At 32.8% G+C, this 15,402-nt stretch overlaps 1 protein-coding gene across 1 annotated transcript in view; it reads left to right on the plus strand.

The window, feature by feature from the left end:
• The window catches only part of nonC (serine/threonine-protein kinase Smg1), a 331,176-nt gene that overhangs the window by 104,413 nt on the left and 211,361 nt on the right, over positions 1–15,402 (plus strand). The window contains exons 19-21 of the mRNA XM_089106498.1: positions 2,830–2,926; positions 6,854–7,028; positions 13,102–13,273. Coding sequence (XP_088962624.1) covers positions 2,830–2,926; positions 6,854–7,028; positions 13,102–13,273 — 444 coding nt within the window. The remainder of the gene's footprint in view (positions 1–2,829; positions 2,927–6,853; positions 7,029–13,101; positions 13,274–15,402) is intronic.

The raw sequence follows: 15,402 nt of genomic DNA on the forward strand, positions 1-15,402 counted from the left end.
ACCTTCAGGTCTTCAGAATAACACATAAAATGTTCTAAATCTTCAGACTCCCCGCACATCGGACAAGAGAAGGGACAACTCCGTACCTTAACCCTCCCTAAATACTTTCTTCTCCCCCTAAGCGGCATAAAATTCTCTCTTACTGATAAGACCCATTTTAAAGTATCATTTTGGAGCCTAAATTTTAGATATATTTCTTCTCCTCAGGCCTTTTAATGTTTCTATATATTCCATGGGATTTTATATTATAAGCTGTTTATAGACTGGACCAGCATGCATCTCTGTGAATAAATATATTTAATAAAAATAATTAACCATTTTATAAAAGACACAAATATATAGATAATGCGTAGATGCACCATTTGGAATACTTCTATTCAACAAACATCTATGTAACCGCCGCGCATACTCAGAACGCTTTATTGTGCTCGTTATTCCGCATGTTCTCCGCATGTCACTACCTCCATTTTTCATGTTCTCCATCTCCATTCACTATCTATCACTATCTCCATTCCGCATGTTCTCCGCATGTCCCTATCTCCATTTTTGAACTTCCATCTTAATCATCCCCGGATCCATCTCCTGTGTATCTATACTTGAAAACTGCGAGTTTTTGGGGAGTCCCCCATTTTCGTTGATGTTACCACGTTTAAAAGTGACAAGTGGGAATTCAAACCTACGCAGAATTAAGCATAAATAGCGACGAAGACACCACTGCATTTCCCTCATAAACAGCAAGTAGAACAATAGGGAAATTTTTGTCCTGGTTAAACTTGCCCGAAGTAATGATGCGGGGACTGTTTTGAAAACATTTTAGTTTAAAAGATTGTATTTTAATGTGAGTTCTTTTATATTCTTTTTTTTTCATTTGTTTTGCTGAGGACGGCCCTTGGATATAGGGTTGAAATATTCATTTAAAGTTGCATTGCACTCTCTTATATCAAAAATTCCTTATTTTTCTACTTGTTGTTTATGCAGAATTGAGCCAAAACTAATTAGTTCAATATGACTCATTCCTAAGAATTTCAATATTAGAAATCTTTGGTTCCCAAAGCTTGATTCCTTCAAAGTAAAGCTACATCTTATTAGCTGTTAAGTGTTTTTTTTTCTGATCTGTTGACGACTCTGCCTTCGTTTGAATACGGTGCTTGCTACTACCAAAAAGAGCGTAACTACATGGAGGCACTTTCTGTCGAAATGTATACTCCCGATTTTTCCTAGTTTTTTAAGATATGTATGTTTGTACGAATTCCTACTTAGCCGATTAAAATAATCAGATTTTGTTTCCATTGTCCTCGGTACATTAGAAAATATGGGGTTGTCCGAAAGACCTTTGTGTTGAAATAACCCAACGCACGTGGTTAATGGTCTTGCGGATTATAGGAACAATAGAACCCAGGGTTGACTATAAAGCTGATTTTAGCTGTCAAGTGTTGTCCAGTAGTATAATGACAAATGCTTGGGAAGAGGTCTCAAGAAAGAAGCATTTGCCTTGTAAAGATATGACGCACTCAGCGGTACACACTGCGATTTTAACGTCTAATCGTTTGAATTGATTAAATGGGAGCTTACATAACCATATATATCTTACAAAATAGTTAAAACCGTGGATATGCTTTTTAGTTTAATAACTTCTATATGTAGTTTTTGGTAGTACTGGGCGTAAAGGAATGTTTAGGTGTGGATAAATTTAGTCTCCTCATCGATCGCTTTTCTGAAGTGGTCACATGTGTGTCTAGTTAGAATTGGTGTTGCAACATGTCGCAGCTAAGCATTCTGTTCGAGAGTATAAAACTTCAATTCTTACCAATCAGGAAGCCTCTTTTACACTATACTCTACCCGCGCTTAAAAGTGGTTTCGCATGGATGTTTGGCTAAATTTTCATGCTTAACCGAGGGCATGACCAGACATGCTAGTCTAGGCATCAAAGTCTGGCTAGACTTGTATATGAACACTGCTGAAAGGAAAAGAGACGAAAAAAAGAAGAGGAACTAGTTTTTGCATAAGCAGATTGGGTTAGTGACCATACTTACTCACAGAATTTATAAATATACCAAATACGAACATTAGCGAAAAGTTTCTTCAAAAATGACAAGCATCATAGCGCGCTGAATGGAAAGTTCCCAGTATATCAGAGCAAAAGTTTCAGTTGTTACTTGGTATTCGATCAGATCGTCCCCGTCGTAATGTGCTAAACATTTTAATTGTGCGTGTGCGAAGAGGCGGAGTCATGAAGAGAGGTCTAGATTGACCAGTTCAAAAATCTTTAATGGAGAGTATGGGACATTTCGCTACTGTTCGTATATATATTTATGCTGTGACACTATATTTTTCTTTGAAAACTCTTTTGTATTCACTAATTGTCGATAATTTCTTAGACCAGACTACATTTCACTTTTAACCAAAGTGAAACAAAAATATAATAACGAGTAGAACTTCAAATTAAGACAGTGAAGTTTAATCACTGTTATTTTTTCTGAATTTTAATTATTCAACAGTTATAGTTAGTTAATTAATCATGAACTAATATTAGTTATACTTCGAATCAATAATTAATTCATACATTCTAATTACTTGATTATTATTAGTTATTTAATTATTAATGTTATTATTAGCTATCGTAATCAGTTTTTGGTTAATACAATTTATTAATTATTTGATCAATTAATAATACATAAAAGTAATATGCACAATAACACAGAGTTCACGATAAAACCGTTCTCTACGAATTGTGTTAATCCTTTGGCTCTACCGCCAAAACTACCAAACTATTATTAATTAATTATACTAATTAATTGTTAATTATATATATCAATCATCTATTATAGCTATGGATATTTGTTCAAAGGCTTGGAAGACCTTCATTTGGATGAAAGAGTTATGCAAATTTTGGAAATCACAAATACAATGCTTGCAAGCTCCAAGGTAAGTTTTTTTCTAACATAGTAACTTAGATGAATAGAGCTTTTCTTAAAAGTATTTCTTGTAATTGACCAAAGATAATTAATACTTTATAATTGACCACTATATGACCACTAATGACCACTATATAATTGACCACTTTTTCACGAGCTTTTGCCAAAGATAATTAATACTTTATAATTAATAATAATTAATACTTTATGAGGGATAAAACTTAACTGCTTTTGTTGTATTTTTAAAAGATTTATCATCTTTAGTGTGTCAGGCTTCACTAAAAGGGTAATTTTGCTAATCATCATTCCATATTTATTTTATTATCTGTTGTGAAAGTAGCAAATGACCGAAAAAAATAATATTGGCTAAAAGTTCAATAAGGAAATATTTGTCTTTCTCTCTTTCACCGTCCGCGTTATGAAAATACTTTCCATAGTATCTTCAAAGAAATATGTACTTAACACTGTTGCAATCTCTTACATATTAATTTAAACTACCATAAACAAAGTGCATTGTACTTGACAAATTTGGAAGCAGTGACAAATTTTGCAACATAGGATTCCTGATTGTCCGAAATACAAGCCGAAGTCTCCTGGAAGGCAATTATGGTTATGCTTTTATGTTACTTGTACTTATTTAATAAATAATTACATTGAAATATAGTTATATAATTATTTTGAATTTTAATTAATGCAAATTATAGCTTTAATTTTTTAATAATTGATTTAGGTAAAGATGTAGGTTTCGAAGTCTCGAGTTGGTTTCAAAGGTATTTTGAGAAAGTTTCTGTGAAAATAGGATTTCCAGGGTAATATACACTAATAAAAGTACCGTAACTAGATCGTCTACATGAGAATAAGAGTGCCTAGTAGCTAAATGTAATAAAGAGAATACTGAATGATTGTGGGCTGAATGGATTATGGAACGACGGTGTGGGTGTCAGGTGTCAGGCAACCACGGGGAATGAAAAATTCCAATCCATAGTATTTCGCTGATGCTGCTTCATTTGCCAATTCGTTATCTGTGATTCCAGAGTGTCCCGCAGCCCACATCGGTGTAATTCGATTTCTGTTGGATATTAGTGTATAAAATCTTTTCGATATGTTCTATCCAAATATGTTCTATCAGAAACGATATGTTCTATCCAACAGCATATCGTTTTTGTTTGTCAGTTAAGATGCATATATCTCCACCTTATGTTTTGTTCTCCTTCTCCACCTTCTGTTCTCCACTTTCTGTTTGCATCAGTCTTACAGCTGACCGCAGTGGCGGATCCAGAAGAGGGGTTGGCCCCCCCCCCTTGCGTTGTCTGAAGTAGTGTAATTTACTTAATTAACACAATTTTACGTTAATTAGACTTGCTCCTAACGCAAGTTTATCGTATCAACCTATTTTGCGCCCTCCCCCCTAGAAATCCTGGATCTGCCCCTGGCTGACTGTACTATTCCAAACATTTTATCCTGGAAGATCATAGCAAATTCACCTAGATTATAACTTTTTATCTCCTCGTTGTAACCAGATGCATTCTAGTATATCAGTAATCACTATCCCAGTACCTAATTCCAAATGGGTTCGTGGACCATCTGTGTTATACTTTTTTTTTTTTTGAGAAAATTCATTTTAATTAAATATCAATATTCACAAAAAAAACATATCAAACAGACCTACCACGGGAAAATCTATACAGACTTTAGATTATCATTCACTTGTTTCTGTCCTCTTCGTTACACTGTGATATTTTCTAATTAAAATGAGTTTTGTCTAACCATAATATTCCTTGAATACCTTAATTATAAATGTTCTACCATATTCAAAAATGCAACTATTCTACAAAGGCCAGAAAGCAAGGTGGAAAAAATTTATAAGTAATAACCAACCCCCCTCCCCCATTCAAATTTTTTTGTACGTATGTCCATATAAGCATGTACAAAGTGGAAGTGTATATAAGCTCATATACACATTATAAAAAAATTAAATTTAAAATAGGAATGAATTCCTTGAAAGTTTTTTTCAATATATATATATATATATACATATATATATATATATATATATATATATATATATATATATATATATATATATATATATATATATATATATATATATATATATATATATATATATATATATATATATATATATATATATATATATATATATATATATATATATATATATATATATATATATATATATATATATATATATATATATATATATATATATATATATATATATATATATATATATATATATATATATATATATATATATATATATATATATATATATATATATATATATATATATATATATATATATATATATATTAAAAAAAACTTACATATATAATGGAAGAAAAAAATGATAATAATAATGATGCAATCATATAAATAAATAAGCAATAAACCTCATGGGAACCGCAAACCAATCCTTACACAAGACAGAATACAGCCCCCCCCTCAGCCATCCCCATTCATTAAGAAATTCTTTAACCTATTTTTAAAAGAGGACACACTCTCAGCCATCCTAGTGCTTTCCGGAAGACTGTTCCATACCGAAACACCCACACGCCTAAAAACAAAACGAGACCTAGCAGTGTTGGGTTATTTGTCATTATTTGGGTGAAGCAGGGCTAACTGAAGCCGGTTAAATAAGTACTAACAATGTAAAGTGGGACTGTATTTAAGGACTATATTTTAGGTAGCTGCTACTTTTGGAACACGGTTTTATAAAATCTCTTATCTATTTATAAATTTAGTAAAATAAAGGATAATTCATCTAATATTTGGAAAAAGATAGGACCAGGGAGGGGGAGGGGATTTTCTCGTGAATAATGCCTCGCAGACCCCTCCTCTTTGAAGAGGGGTCACCTCTTCTTTGAAATATTAAAAAAAAACCTTAATAGTGTTTAAGTGTTGTGGACGGTTTGAAAAATTACTTTAATTGAGCACCTGCATACATGGGTGAAGGAATTATTACCATCAGAACCAATCCATATTCCCCTCCCTGGGAAAAATTTATAGCATTATTATGTTGTTTCTTAGAATTTTGAAAGAACTGTCAACAGTTTTTGGAGAGGTGGTGAGCAAAATGAAAATTTGAATGATCAGTTGGCAGTTGTTCAATTTTGTTTAGAAAATTTGCATTAATTTGTGAATTAAAAGCGAATTGAAAAAAAAAGAAAAAAAAGAGAAATATTAGCCTACATTTCAACTCTAGGGATTTTTAGGACATCTCAGAAGGGAAACGCCATCTACTTTCCTCTTATCACTGGTCCTAAGTTCCCTAAGTTCTAAGGTCCTAAGATCCTAAGTTCCCTCTCTTATCGCTTTTCTGTAATCCTTTAGTAATAGCATTTACATTTGCAGGTAAAATTTGCAAACCCAGCTTCTTTTTTTTTTTTAAACAAAATGGATTTCCAAAATCAGGCACGGTCCAATTGCTGAGTTATTACCCTAGGCACAAGATTACCTAAGGGATAAACTAGACAGTGAATTAAATTGATGAAATTCTAGATGAAGGGGCATTACTAAGCCCAGGAAAAATCAGAATCATTAAAGAAATTTCATTAAAAGCTGTAAGTGACGCTTAAAAAGTACTCAACTGGTCTTGTAACTACTGCAATTTTACCCTATATTTCCTGGGAGTATCTTATTTTACCAATTTTACCTTATTTTACCAATTTTACCTTATTTTACCAATTTCACCTTATTTTACGAATTTTACCTTATTTTTACCAATTTTACCTTATTTTTACCAATTTTACCTTATTTTACCAATTGCACCTTATTTTACCAATTTTACCTTATTTTTACCAATTTTACCTTATTTTTACCATTTTTACCTTATTTTACCAAATTTACCTTATTTTACCAAATTTTACTTGCCTATTTTTGCTTTTACGGTGATTTTACAACACTATATTTATAGGTAAAATTTGCAAACCCAGCTGAATATCGTGCAAGACATTATGCAGTGGTGCCTCTAGGTGCCCGTTCAGGATTGATCCAATGGGTGCCAGATGTTACTCCTCTCTTTGGACTCTACAAAAGATGGCAGCAGAGGGAAGCAGCTGCAACTCAGTCAAAGACTGGGTCTAATCCAGGTATTTTGAGTCGTGATTGTATTTTAATAGAATATTTTTAGATACGTCATGCAGACAAAAAATAATTTCCCAGATAAATAATGTAAAAACATAAATAACGTATATAATTAATAATAATAACAAAGTGAATAGTAATAGGTATATAATAAATAATTTTCTCAAATTCTCTTTGGAGAATTGTCACCTAAAAATCCAAGTTTTTTTTCTTTTTTTATATCAGTAATTTTTTAATAAATATTTGGGCCGTGAATCATTCTCTACCGCAACTATTATGGGAGACTATAGACCTCCAATGAAATGTTTCCAACCTCCCCTAAAAAAATCCTGGACCCCCCCCCCCCAAAAAAAAATCGACCCCCCCCTCCTAAAAAAATCCTGGATCTGCCCCTGAAGGAAAGGCAGTATGGTCTGAGAAATAATTTATGCACAGTACAGCAGAGAGTTAAAAAAAAAGTAAAATATAGAGCTTTCTTTCGGAGGGGCAAAGGTGATTTCAGTGGTTCGATTTGTAATCGATGCGTATCAGGTGTTACGCCTCTGGTGCGTAGCTCCCTCTTTACCAGATTGCAGCTACTGCTGCAACCAGCATGGCAGACTTTAGACCTCCAATCAAAGGTTTTCAATAATGATGATTTCAGTGACGTGTCTATATGTATCCTTGCCTTCTCTAATCTTCAGAATGGCATCAAAGGTAGTCCTGTAGCAGGGGTGCTGTCAGGACGAATTTATATAAAGCACGTTATCAAAATCATTAGCTTTCAAAGGGGCCGTTAAGAATATCCCTACGACTTCTCAGTAACCTGCTACCATCGGTGAAAAAAAAGAAGATATAAGACATACCGCTGCTACTAATACAAAAATTTACTGGTCGTAGTTTTTTAAATATAGGGGGGGGGGCTCATTGATAGTGCTGCCAGTGTTGTACTTTTTATTTCGATTTGACGTCATGTTTGAAGGTATTCAGGCGCTTTTTAGAAACTATTAAAAAAAATATTAATATTAATAAATATTAATTTTAATATAAATATTAATATTAATATTAAAATATAATATTATATAATTAATTAATATAATTAATATTAATAAATTAATAAATTAATATAATTAATATTAAAATATAAATCTTAATATTAATAATTACAAGTTGTTATTCTGTGTAATCTGGATATTAGGATAATTACTATTTATAGTAATTAACATTACTATAATTACTAATTACTGGATAATTACTATTTCTGAATCAGCTTTTTTTAACGTGTTTGAATATTTTTGATGACTAAGAATATTTCTGGGGGGTCGGGAGGGAGTACTTAAAACTGGAACAAAACCTCTTTGCTTGCACACCAGTGGTCCACGTGGCGCAGGTACTGAACTCCTGATTTTCTGGCTTTGGTCGGGTTGGCATGGTTGGAGGCAAATCATCCAAGTATAAATAATTTCTCAGACCACACTGCTTTTCCATTTACAGAAATTAAAAGAGAAAAATGGGTTTAATTTAAGTGAATCAGTGGAACAGAAAAAAAAACTTCCAATAATAAAAAAAACTAATATTTTGACTCCACGTCCGGGAGCGTTTTTCAACGGAAAAAAATTAAGTAAAAAGAAAATAAAAAAATATAAATAAAATCATCTAAAGAAAAAGACAAACAACACACAAGCAAAAATAAAGGACAAAAAAAATACAAAAAAATACAAATATACAAAAATACAAAAATACAAAAAAACAAAAAAAATACAAATAAATAAAATTCATGTTTTAGATTCTTTCAAAACTATAAATTTTTTATTACTTCTTTTTATTTTTTTAAAGTATTTTAATCTTTTGTTTTGTTCCATTGCTTTATTTAAATTAAACTAGTTTTTCTTTATTAATCATTTTTAATCAGTTTATTAATAAGTTGTTCGCTAGTATCCGTCGATGGCATTTCATATTTTTTTTTGGATTTTGTGCAAATCGCGGATATTGGCGAATAACTCGCTTTTATGGTTGTTAGGTATTTCGTTTTAAGGCTTTTAATTTTTGGCTTTTATTGAATTCTATTCATCTTTTAAGTTTTTGGTTTTTTCCTTTTTTTTTGTTATTTTCGCAGTGACTTTCCGCGTTTGTTTTTGGTGGTTTTTTTCTTCTTCGGTCCTTTCTTTGTATTTACTATTTCGTTTCGCGCTGAAAAAGAGAGGCGTTTGTCCTCTCGAAATATTCGCTTTGTTTTTTCAGTATTTTCAATTGACCTATAAAAACCCCATTTTTGCTCGTTTTTCTTTCTTTATGTAATCATTTTTAATCATCCGACGCTTCTTTTGTTTTTCTATCAGTTTTTTCCAGGCATCATTTAGAGCTGGACTAACTCTGACTGAGCTTACAGGGTCACGTCGCTCAGCACCTTCCCAAATCAGTGACACCAAGACTCGAACCCCTGCCCTGAAGTACAAGTCCAGTGTGCGCATCACTCGGAGGGTGTATGCGATGCCGTAATACTATACTTTTTTAATCTTGAAATGCGTTGAATTTCAAAATGTGGCACTTCCTTGTAATCAAATTGGGCTTTCCATCTTGAGAAAGAAAAAGATTGTGGGTAGGCTGGCAGTAAGCCTCAAAGGTAGTTTGCGAACCAAAAAAAAAAAGAAGAAAAACCACTCAAGTTCATAACATAAACAACATGAACAAGAACATCATAACATAACATAACAACATCATAAACATCATAACAACATAACATGAACAAGAAAGTATGCCTTATGTTTATGATTTTAGTGTACCAATTGTATATGTAAGAAAATCTCAAGAATCCTTTGGTGGCTTCTGGTGCCAAATAGTGGGCTATTTCCCAGTCTGGTGTATTTTCTGGTGTCTGAAAAATGTATTTACGAACAGTTTAGATAGATTTAGCCCAATTTGATAAATATTTAGTATTTACCCAAAATATAAATATTTTGTTTTCAACGGCCAAAAATGTTTCAAGTTTTTTTTTGGTAATTTCTGCGAAAAAAAATTGGTGCTTACATAGTCACATATGTTTATAAAATAAATGTATATGGTTTAGTGGGAAAATATTCCAATTTTTTTGCCTTTTTTCAGGAAACTTCTTGTTAAATGTCGTTAATTTCTAGGCTAGTTTCAATGGCTCAAGTGTTTAAAGTGTTTAGGTAATTATTTGGGATTTTTAAGGGAAAATTTACTTGGAAAGTTGTTTAATCATTTGCAGTTTTTACGGAAAATTCTAATATTCTAATAAATGAACAAATTTCTTCAATTAGTAAATGCTAAAACCAAACTAAAGCGATATTTACGTAGGTTGTTTATGTAGCTGTCATAAACTTAAAACTAAAACGATAGTTATTCATGTTATATTCTTATCTTTTTAAAAATATTTTAAGAACAGTAATACATCCTGTCTGGCTGCAACGGCAACGCAGTCTGATAGCTACTCTTTGAATTTGTCTATAGACAGAAGCGACTCATTTCTATATTATAAGGGGATTCACCGACAAAAATTAAACTATATAGTAGAAAACTGTAGATGGCATCCTTCCAGATGCTATACAACTTAAGATAAAAAACAGTTGAAACTTGGTATTCACAGCGTATATGATATTATATTCAAGTGCATTATATTAATCTTAGGCGTAGGGATATAAACATTGAAACGCTAAACTATCGTTAACATTTCCGTTGAATATTATCTTAATTATCATAATTCTGGGTGGAGGAACACAAATAATAATACACAAGATAATATCGTACTGTATATGTAGATCAAGAACCATTCCGTGGGGAATGAAAATATAAACATAAAATTTAAAATTATACCATAAAATGTTAATAAACAATATAAGAATCGTGGAAAAAGTTGAAATGTTTATTGTTAATGAATAAAACCTTTCTTTCTTAAAAAAAAAAGCCAGATGATATGATAAAAAATGAGCTTTTTTAAGAACCAACTACTTCGTGGCTTTAACAAAATTTGTGACTTATTTCGCAAAATTTCGCAAACAGATGTTACTCGCATAACAGATGTTTGCTATATGTCAAAAGTGCTTTGACGCTACAGTTACAAAAAAGAAAATTTCGAGGTTAACTTAATTTGGTATTTGAGTTGCTCAAATGTATCAGACAAGGTAATTTACTGAATCGATTTTTCTGGTTTATTAGGTTTTTCTCAATAAGGAGAATCTGTATTTTATTTTAGACGCTGTGAAATTTGTTCAAATAATAATCGTCTAGTGTTCAATAACCAAATATGTTTAAAAAAGTTTAGGTAATTTTTTGGAAAATTTCGTCTTGAAACTTTCCAAAAAATGAGGTGTTTTTTTTTGTTTTTTTTTTTTTTTTTTTTTTTTTCAGCAACAATACTTCTGAATATGCAAAGTTGAAGTGCCAAGAAGAGTGAAGATCAAATGTGTTTGTTTGAAGTGGTTGAGTGGAATCTTAAACAACAAATTACCAGAGGCGTAGATTCACGAAAATTTACGGGGGGGGGGGGGTGGCAAAACGACCTGTTACCCATGATAAAATAGAAAAGTTTTATGAAATAGAAATAAGAACGTATTTTTCAAAGTCTAGGAAGGGGGAAGGGGCAATTGCCCTTCCCCCCTAATCGTCGCCCCTGCCAATAAGGGGGGGGCTTAAAATATTAAGCGTAAATCGTGAATATTAGGAAAATTGTGAATTCAGTTTTAATGTAGATGATCTGCATATGCAGTTCCGCAGTTTTTGTGGTAGCAGTTTTATGGTAGCAAATTTAAAAGACGTGGGTGAAAAATAAGCAAAAAGTCAAAAGTATATGGACTCAAACGGCTTTCCTTTGAAGATGAAGTTGTCTTTGGGAACCGGCAGAATGTTAATGTTTGAATTTTTACGGACGAGAGATATTACCAACTAACTAGTTTTGCTTATCTATGTTTATGGCTCAGCGTGACAACACTGACAAAAGTATGGTACTGCCCAAAAAACTTCATAATCCTAAAAATGTTTTATTTTGATGTCTTTGGTACTTTAAAGAGTTGATCTACTGTTATGACTACTACTTATAACTCTCTTCAGTACAAAACATTCTGAGGCCAACACAGCTTCCCATGCTCCTCCTCCATCCAAATCTGTTCAAAGCCTTTCTCTTTACACCCTCCCACGAAGTTCCCATTTCCCCTAAATCTTTCCTTACGACATTTTCCCACCCCCTTCGGGGACGACTTGTTTTTCGTTTGGCCCTAGACGGTTGGCCGACACGGACAATCTTTGGCAATCTGTCATCCTTCATCAACAAAACGTGTCCAAGCGATATCATGCTTTGTAGTGGTAGTGGAGTCATTTCAAACTAATTCAAACTAAAAGCAAAAAATATTTTGAAACAATGTTTTAATTCTTTATATAAAAAAGACACTTCCCATTGCCACATCTCCCACGAAGTTCCCATTTCCCCTAAATCTTTCCTTACGACATATTCCCACCCCCTTCGGGGACGACATGTTTTTCGTTTGGCCCTAGACGGTTGGCCGACACGGACAATCTTTGGCAATCTGTCATCGTTCATCAACAAAACGTGTCCAAGCCATATCATGCTTTGTAGTGGTAGTGGAGTCATTTCAAACTAATTCAAACTAAAAGCAAAAAATATTTTGAAACAATGTTTTAATTCTTTATATAAAAAAGACACTTCCCATTTCCACACCTCCCACGAAGTTCCCATTTCCCCTAAATCTTTCCTTACGACATTTTCCCACCCCCTTCGGGGACGACTTGTTTTTCGTTTGGCCCTAGACGGTTGGCCGACACGGACAATCTTTGGCAATCTGTCATCCTTCATCAACAAAACGTGTCCAAGCCGTATCATGCTTTTTCGCATTATAGCCCTAGAAAGTGGGATTGGACCTAATTTTCCGTACAGATATTTTGATATTAAAGTGTAGAGAGAAGAAAAAAGTAAAGAGTTAGATTATTTAATATGTCGTTGGAACAGCTTATATGCATCGTATGAAGAAGTCGGCGCCACGGTTGGTGCAATTCTAGTCAATGCCGGCACTATCTATAAATTTCAAAAGAAATTTCTTTCAATAAAAGCATCATTTTGATTTGTAGGTACTGTCACAGTACACAGACCTTCAGAACTGTTTTACGCCAAACTGGGCTCTTTTCTATTACCAGAAGGGATAAGTCCTACGCCAGAACATAGGAAGGAATGGCCACTGTCGATTTTAGTAAAAGTCTTAACTGAGCTCATGAAAGAAACACCATCTGACCTTCTTGCTAGGTAGGAGATCGAGTATTGTATTTTTGTGCGTTTTAAAGCTTTTTTTTGCTTAATTTTCTTCTTCCCTCTTGTTCTTTTTCCCTCTTCTTCTCTTCTGTCCTTTGACTTTTCAATTTTCTCCTTTCTAAGGTTAATCCAAAAGGTATCCATACGAGTGTAAAAAATCCCCTTTCCCCTTCCTTGTATCTCCTTTTCCCTTTTGACAGACATAAAAAAGAAATACCTTCCAACCTTCTGGCTAGGTATGAGATCGGGCATTACTTTCCAAAGCCTTTGTTTGTCTCTCGTTTCTTCTTTTCTCTTGTTATTTTTTCCTCTTCTTCTCTTCTGTCCTTTGGCTTTTCAATTTTCTCCTTTCCAAAGTTAGTCTAAAAGATATCCACTGAAAATTTATCCTGCCATTCTCTGTATTTTGGACTAGCAAAAGAGACTGTCGGACGACAGACTTAAAAAAATAAAACCTAGAATGTACCGATTGCCCTCTTACACCAAATTTTTATACCCTCTCACCCCCTCTAAAAATAGAAAAACATTTTTTGAAGGTTGAATTTCGATTCCCGAGTAATGAGACAAATAGGGTATGCATACCTAACTACCTATAACAATTCTTAGTGTTCAACGGAATTTATCAACTATATGCAATCTCTACTATGAGACATAGTCGCTTGCTTTTAGGAAAAAAAACTAAAAAAAGTGTGTTCTCTTGTGAGTGTCCAAAAATCAACTGACTGATCTGATCTCCGCTAAACGGTGAAACTGTTTTGCTACCCGATCCATTGTATCGCATCATAGTTTCTAGTTTAGCATCTTATACACAGTCTAAATTATGTATATGTTACCGTGAATGTTCGATATTCGTGATTTCACTGGTTAATGTCTAAAGTATCTTTTCTTTTCTTAATGGATGGGATCACCTCTGTAAGTCAAATTTTTCGGTTTAATTCAAGGCTTGATGATGACAGGTTAGATTATATTAGGTTTGGTTTTCAACAACCCATTTCTGATATTTATAAACAAATTTAACCTAACCTAAACTAACATAATATAAACTAAAATAACTTTAACTTTTACCATCATAGCTTGCATAAGACTGAAAAAAATGGCTCGCAAAGCTAATTGAATCTAAGCTGAGAAAAGGGAATTTCATATATTCACTGGTGAATGTCGACATTATCCAAATTTCAGACATTCACGGTAACATATATATGTTACGGTGAAATACCGAAATCTGACGAATGTTGACATTCACCGGGGAAAGTCCGAAATAAGGATGCTTAACAAATATTTCCGACATATACCAAGCGATGATATGTTAGTTGACAATCACCATGCACTAATGGTAAATGTGGAGCATTTCTGAGATTTATAACCTAACCCTTTACCATCAAACCTTGCATAAGACTGACAAAGCTGACTGGTCAACAAACACATAGTTGCTTGGTGTATGACCCAAATATTTGTTAAATATCCTTATTTAACTCACCGGTGAATGTCGACCTTCACCCGATTTCTGCCTTTCACGGTATTCTGCCTTTTACCGATTTCTGCCTTTTACGTAATTTATACTAATTATTATACTATTATCATATATAATTTATATTAAATTATATTGTATTTAACACAGCCTTTTTTGTTGAATTGAAAAATTTCTATATTTTCCTTCTGAAAAATTTCTATTAAAAATGATTTGTTTGATTTTCACTGTTCTTTTCAATTTTCCTTCCTTCTTCTTCTGTACTTACTTGCTATAAAAGCATTTTTTGTTCAGCGTTGCAATGCTAGTATTTCAATAATTGAATTAGTATTGCATTTGCAAGGTATGAAGTTCAGTATCGTATTGCTTTTATTTATATTTTTTTCAATCCCCCCCCCCTAAGATGTGTTCAAAGAATCGTTTATTCCGACGTAATTGGCAATCGGCGTAATCGGTAATTCCCTTGAATTCTAAAATTCTACTCTAAAGTAATAAAGACTCTCTCCCTATTTCCTTTTTGTGTAATATTTCTCTGTTGCTGTGCAGTTTGACCTCATTTGTGAATAATAGATGGTTTACAAGGTTAAATTGAATAGAATTTTAGCGCTTTAAACCATATAATTTATTATAGATTATGAATTTTATTTTTATTCTA

The sequence above is a fragment of the Artemia sp. Qi Xiang Cuo genome, chromosome 20 (assembly GCF_049724085.1).
Source record: "Artemia sp. Qi Xiang Cuo chromosome 20, ASM4972408v1, whole genome shotgun sequence".
Taxonomy (NCBI): Eukaryota; Metazoa; Arthropoda; class Branchiopoda; order Anostraca; family Artemiidae; genus Artemia; species Artemia sp. Qi Xiang Cuo.